At 43.7% G+C, this 6,669-nt stretch overlaps 2 protein-coding genes across 2 annotated transcripts; both read left to right on the top strand.

Moving 5' to 3' along the window:
- The first annotated feature begins 554 nt into the window (after window positions 1–554).
- Window positions 555–1,625, top strand: LOC129957260 (uncharacterized). Its single transcript, XM_056069514.1, has one exon. The coding sequence runs from the start codon at window positions 555–557 to the stop codon at window positions 1,623–1,625; it is 1,071 nt and encodes a 356-aa protein (XP_055925489.1).
- Window positions 1,626–5,167: 3,542 nt separating this feature from the next.
- Window positions 5,168–6,256, top strand: LOC129957259 (uncharacterized). The gene has a single exon (XM_056069512.1). It carries the CDS (start codon window positions 5,168–5,170, stop codon window positions 6,254–6,256), a length of 1,089 nt encoding a protein of 362 aa, XP_055925487.1.
- Window positions 6,257–6,669: the final 413 nt, after the last annotated feature.

Raw genomic sequence — 6,669 nt, 5'->3', positions numbered from 1 at the left:
TGAGAAGCTGTCGCCACTCTGTTTGCTTCTTGCTTCTCATGGACAGCCAAAACCCCACGTGTTTGCCGTGCGTGGCGACCCATTTGAAAGACGGGTGGTGCACTGTGGTCCCCGGTGCATCAATCGGCTGGTCGCTAACCACCTAAGTGGTTAGTTAGCTAGGGATCAAGCGAAGGGGTTACTCCTTGGGCTTGGCGTTAAGGGTGGTCACTGTCCCCGGGGGTAACTCCCAGCGTTTAGGTACCGATTAGCACTAGGGTTAATGCCGAGGCTGGGAATGACCAGAGCCGGTAATTGCCTTCCCATGTTGGGCTCCGTTGTGGGCGGTGCCGTTGGACCCGAATCACTTATCATATCGTATGGGCTCCTCCAAACGTGGTCCCTTCAGTGGGCGTCGCATTGTACCAATCAATTCAAATTTTGAGAACCATTTCGACAGTTTTTTTATAATCAAACGAGTTTCTGATAAAAATGAAACCTTTGAAACAGTATCACCATTTCTTGTCCAGAAGGCCGTCACCGCAACAGTTGGTGAAGTAACATCAATTAAAAAGATGCGTTCTGGTGACTGGTTAGTAGAGGTCAACTCTCGAAAGCAATCCCAGAACATACAAAAATTGAAAGCCCTTGCAACTATTCCAATCAGCGTCAGCCCCCATGCATCCTTAAATACCTCTAAAGGAGTAATCACTTGTGGGGAAATCTTGAATCTCTCTGTTGATTATATAACAAATGAGTTAAAATCACAAGGAGTTGTACATGCCCGCCGAATTACCATCAGGCGTGATGGAGAAATCATTGAAACCAAGCACCACATCCTAACATTTAAATCTCCAAAAATACCAGAATATATCTATGCACGTTACATCAAACTACCCGTAAGACCATATATCCCGAACCCACTCAGATGCTTCAAGTGCCAGCGCTTTGGCCATTCAAAGACAAACTGCCGTGGTGCACTCACTTGTGCCCGATGCGCAGAAAAAGGCCACGATAGCCAGCAGTGTGCCGCAGCTGAAAAATGCGTGAACTGCGGTGGCGATCACACGTCCTACTCTCGATCCTGCTCGCGATGGCAGCTTGAAAAACAAATAATAACTCTCAAAATCAAAGAAAATTTATCCTATCCTGAAGCTAGGCGTAGGATTGTAGCTCAAACTCCTACTCCTGGCATAACATATGCTTCCGTTGCACAAAGGTCATTTTGTGCAAACTGTTCTTGCACAAGCTGTGCTAAAAACAACATGACACCCAAGCAACTCAAAAAAGTTTCCACTTCAGATACTGAAAACTCCATTAGTAGTACCCCTGAAACTCCTCCAGTTTTAAAAAAGAAATCAAAGAAAAAAGCTAAAAACTCGCTGACATTGAAACTTGCAAAACGCGGCCTTTCATTACAAGACGTTCCTCAAAAATTGAAAAAGTCAGCATTAAAAAATTCCGTCGCTCTCGGGCTTGCGACGCAAGGTAATGTCCATAAGGACTTAACGTCCATATTCGGCATGCCAAATAGCCCTGATATTAAGTTACACCCTTCTGATGATGAGGATGACTTGCAGATGAGTTGCGAGTATGAAGCAACTCAAACAAATACTTCTAAAGCTTCTTCAAAACCGCTTTCTTAATGGGTACCTTCATTTCTTGGAATTGTCGCGGCCTTCGGTCCAAACTTCATGACATTAAGTCCATTTTCAATATTTTTCATCCTATTTGTTTCGGTGTTCAAGAAACCTTCTTGACACCCAACATTCCAATCAAATTACGCGGATATAGCTGTGTTCGGAAAGATGCAGACACTGGATCGCATGGTTCTGGTGGTGTCTGTATCTTCACATCTAATTTGTATCCGAGCACGCCTCTCAGTTTGCATACTCCTCTTCAGGCTGTGGCTGTACAAGTTCAAACACGAACACTGGTCACAGTCTGCAGTATTTATCTTCCGCCCAGTATTGTCATTTGTCAACGAGATCTTGACAATTTAGTGGACCAACTTCCTTTGCCTTTCATTTTATTTGGCGATTTCAACGGACACAGTACTCTGTGGGGCTCGGAAAGTACCCAGTACTGTTCGATCTGCTGCCCACGGAAATTCTCGTGGGCAGCAGATCGAACAGTTTATTGCTAACAACTGTCTCTGTCTGCTCAATAATGACGAGAAAACATACTTCCATGCGCCCACACGTAGCTTCCATTGTCTTGACCTGGCTATATGCTCTCCTGAATTGCTACCGTTGTTGAATTTGGCTGTTGGGGATGATCTGCACAATAGCGATCACTTTCCCTTAATAATCTCCCATGCTGATAGCGGCGGTGCGACTCTTTGTCCTCCGCGTTTTCTATTCCAGCGGGCAGACTGGAATACATTTTCCCAAACAGCAGTTATCAATGAGGCTATGGTCAGTAATGTAGACATTTCGAAAGCAGTACAAAATGTCATTGATTCGATAATGAATGCCGCTCACGCCACCATTCCTAAAACCACCCCACGGCTAAGAAAATTTCGTAGACCGTGGTGGAATGAAGCCTGTCGCGACAGTCATAAGAAACAAAGAAAATTCTGGAATCTTTTTAGAAGGTACCCTACGACTGAGAATTTTATCGCTTTTAAAAGAGCCAAAGCACTTGCCCGTCGCATTCGGCGTCGTAGCCAGAGGGAATCTTGGATAAACTTTGTTTCATCCATCACATCATCCACTTCCTGTAAACTTTTATGGAGAAAAGTAAAAGCCGCCAATGGGATCTATCACGAAACTTCTATCCCGGTTTTAAAAACCGGTAATATGATGTATTCGAACCCATTAGATGTTGCTAACCTTCTCGGTCAAGCGTTTGCACAAGTTTCCGCGATTGATTCTTACAGCCCTCAGTTTCTGGCAATTAAGAATCGAGCGGAACAGTTGCCTCTGCGCTTCAAAGTTCGAAGAACCATTCCATATAACTGTGAATTCCGGATGCATGAATTGGAGATGGCTCTGTCTGAAGTCCATGATACCAGCCCTGGACCAGATGGAATCACGTATAACATGCTTCGCCATTTGAATACCATTTCCCTTTCCAATCTGTTACTCCTTTTTGACAGAATATGGACTGAGCAGAAATACCCTTCACAATGGCGAGAAGCTATTGTGATTCCTGTCTTAAAACCTGGCAAAGAACCATCTGTCCCTCTAAACTACAGACCGATTGCTCTTACAAACTGCCTTTGTAAGACCTTCGAGCGCATGGTCAATGCTCGTCTAATATTCGAATTGGAAAAACAAGGCTGCATCTTCCCGTTGCAAAGTGGTTTCCGTAGAGGTCGTTCTACTTTTGACAACCTCATATTACTTGAAACTCAAATTCGCAACGCATTTGTTAGAAGGAACCACCTTGTTTCTATATTTTTCGACATAGAGAAAGCGTATGATCGTGCTTGGCGCTATGGTATACTTTCCACACTATTTAATTTAGGTTTTAGGGGTAACTTGCCCATATTTTTAGAAAACTTTTTAACACAACGTACTTTTCGTGTTCGAGTTGGTAACTTTTATTCTAACCATTTTATTCAAGCTGAGGGAGTTCCGCAAGGAAGTGTCCTCAGTGTTACTCTTTTTATTGTGCATCTAAGCCAAATTTTAAATAAGTTGCCTTCATTTGTTCAGGGAACACTTTATGTTGATGATCTGCAGATCTCATGCCAAAGCAGTAACATGACGCTAATAGAGCGACAACTGCAAAACGCAGTAAATAAATTGGTAGCTTGGTGTGATAATAATGGTCACACTATTTCCCCAGAGAAGAGTAATTGCATTCACTTCTGTCGGAAAAGAAACATTCACCAGGATCCTTGTATTCGAATTAAAAATATTCCGATTCCTGTGGTGAACGAAGTACGGGTTTTGGGAGTGATTCTCGATCGGAAACTCACCTTCCTTCCCCATATATTATATTTGCGGAAGAAGTGTGAGAAATCATTGAATATTTTGAAAGTTCTCTCAAAAACATCTTGGGGGGCCGATCGAACCTCCCTTCTCCGTATTTATCAGGCAATAATTCTCTCCCGGATAGATTATGGATTTATGTTGTATGATTCCGCCCGCTCATCTGTTTTGCGGCGACTGGATACTGTCCATCATTCTGCATTGCGCATTTGCTCTGGTGCGTTTCGTACGTCTCCAGTTGAAAGCTTATATGTTATGTGTCACCAACTACCACTTTGTTTAAGACGAAAGAAAGTGTCTGCCTTATTTTATTTCCGTACTAAATCTGTTCTCAAACATCCCCTAAGCGATAATTCCTTGCCAGTCGGTCTCCGTCGACTATATAATGCCCGCCCCTCTCACATTCTTCCATTTTGTGAGAGAGCCAGATTGCTCCTGCATGACTTGGAGCTTAATACTGTTCGCGTTAAAGCTGTTGACTTTCTTAGTTTCCCTCCTTGGGATATCCCACAATTTTCATACTTGAATCCTTTCACAGGATTCGACCCCTCAGGGGCTCACCTACTATAGGTGAGTACGGGTGTTCCAATCCCGAGGTACCCAGGGATCTTTACTCTCTTCATGTTCAAACTCCCCTACGCCTTCTGCTTTCTGCTGTGTTTTCCTTCCCTCGACGGCAAGCGAGGGAGCTCTCCATGAGAAGCTGTCGCCGCTCTGTTTGCTTCTTGCTTCTCATGGACAGCCAAAACCCCACGTGTTGACCGTGCGTGGCAACCCACTAGAAAGACGGGTGGTGCACTGTGGTCCCCTAAGCATCAATCGGCTGGTAGCTAGTCACCTGAGTGGCTAGTCTGCTAGGGATCAAGCGAAGGGGTTACTCCTTGGGCTTGGCATTAAGGGTGGTCACTGTCCCCGGGGGTAACTCCGAGCGTATAGGTTCCGGCTAGCATCAAGGTAAGCGCCGAGGCTGGGAATGGCCAGAGCCGGTGGCTGCCTTCCCTTGTTGGGCTCCGTGGTGGGCGGTGCCGTCGGACCCGAATCTTTTCTGATATCGTTCGGGCTCCTCCAAACGTGGTCCCTTCAGTGGGCGTAAAGTTTACCATATTACCACTAATATTCATTATTTTGATAAGTTTTTTGTAATCAAGCGCCTATCGGATAATATAGAGACCTTTTCTTCTGTTTCACCGTTTCTTGTGCAGAAAGCAATATCAGCTACAGTTGGTGATGTCCTATCTATTCGGAAAATGCGATCTGGTGATCTGCTAGTGGAAATAAACACCAAAAAACAAGCACAACAAATTATCAAACTCAAAGCTCTTGCAGATATTCCGGTTTCCGTGAATTCACATACATCTCTAAATTTCTCCAAAGGTGTTATTACCTGCGGAGAACTATTCAATGTGTCTTTAGAAGAAATATCTCATGAATTGAAACCACAAGGAGTGACGCAAGTTCGCCAGATTACAATTCGGCGAGAAGGTCAAATACTCCCAACTAAACACTATATACTTACATTTCACAGTCCTAATATACCAGAATATATATATGCGGGCTATATAAAGTTACCAGTTCGACCGTACATTCCGAATCCATTAAGATGTTATCAGTGCCAGCGATATGGTCATTCCAAAGTAAATTGCCGCGGGACACTAACTTGTGCCCGTTGTGCTGAAAAAGGGCATGACAGCCAGCAGTGCACCGCAAAAGAAAAGTGCGTGAACTGCGGTGGTGATCACCCTTCATATGCTCGATCTTGCCCACGCTGGAACTTGGAAAAACAAGTGACATCATTAAAAATAAAAGAAAATTTATCATACCCCGAAGCCAGGCGTAGGGTCCAAACTCAAACTCCTACTCCTGGTGTAAGTTATGCTTCCGTTGTCCAAAAATCGTATTGCATAAATTGTTCCTGTGAGAACTGTATGAAGCAGACTACAAAGACAAAACCTCCTGCAAAAACTTCTGAATCTGATTCTGAGAATTCTGTTAAAAGCCTTCCAGAATCTCCTAAACCTGACCTGTCAACATCGAAAAAAATTCGGAAAAAAAAACCTCAGTCCTCACTGACATTAAAACTCGCAAAACGTGGTCTTTCACATAAAGACTTTTCCTCGAAACTGCAAAAGTCTACTTCACGGAATTCAGTTGCTTTGGGGTTGGCGAAAGATGGTATAGCCCATAAGGACTTAACGTCCATTTTTGGGGGCAAACCAACCATTCCCGATTTTAAGCTCCATCCATCGGAGGATGAAGATGCACTTGATATGAGTTGCGAAGATCAGGCAACTCCAATAAATGGCCATTCTCTCTCCTTTTCCAAACCTCGCTCGTAATGGGTACCTTCTTTTCATGGAATTGTCGCGGCATACGTTCCAAACTTTCAGACATCAAGACAATTTTAAACAAATTTCATCCAATTTGTTTAGGTATTCAAGACACCTTCTTAACACCCAGTATTCCAATAAAATTGCGCGGTTATAATTGTACCAGGAAAGATACAGACACAGGATCTCGGAGTTCTGGTGGTGTCTGTCTCTTAACCTCAAATCTATATCCAAGCACACCTCTTACTTTGCATACACCTCTACAGGCTGTGGCAGTGCAAGTTCACACACGAACATTAGTCACAGTCTGTAGTATATATTTACCACCTCATGATGTCATTAATCAACAACATCTTGACAATTTAGTGGACCAGCTTCCTAGACCACTTATTATACTAGGCGATTTCAACGGGCATAGTGTT

Source organism: Argiope bruennichi, chromosome 11, assembly GCF_947563725.1.
Source record: "Argiope bruennichi chromosome 11, qqArgBrue1.1, whole genome shotgun sequence".
In the NCBI taxonomy this organism is placed as follows: Eukaryota; Metazoa; Arthropoda; class Arachnida; order Araneae; family Araneidae; genus Argiope; species Argiope bruennichi.
This window is presented reverse-complemented; position numbering and strand designations above follow the sequence as displayed.

What these genes read in the sequence shown, in the direction of transcription:
- LOC129957260 (XM_056069514.1), top strand. Translation starts at nt 555, where the DNA reads ATGCGTTCTGGTGACTGGTTAGTAGAGGTCAACTCTCGAAAGCAATCC.
- LOC129957259 (XM_056069512.1), top strand. Translation starts at nt 5,168, where the DNA reads ATGCGATCTGGTGATCTGCTAGTGGAAATAAACACCAAAAAACAAGCA.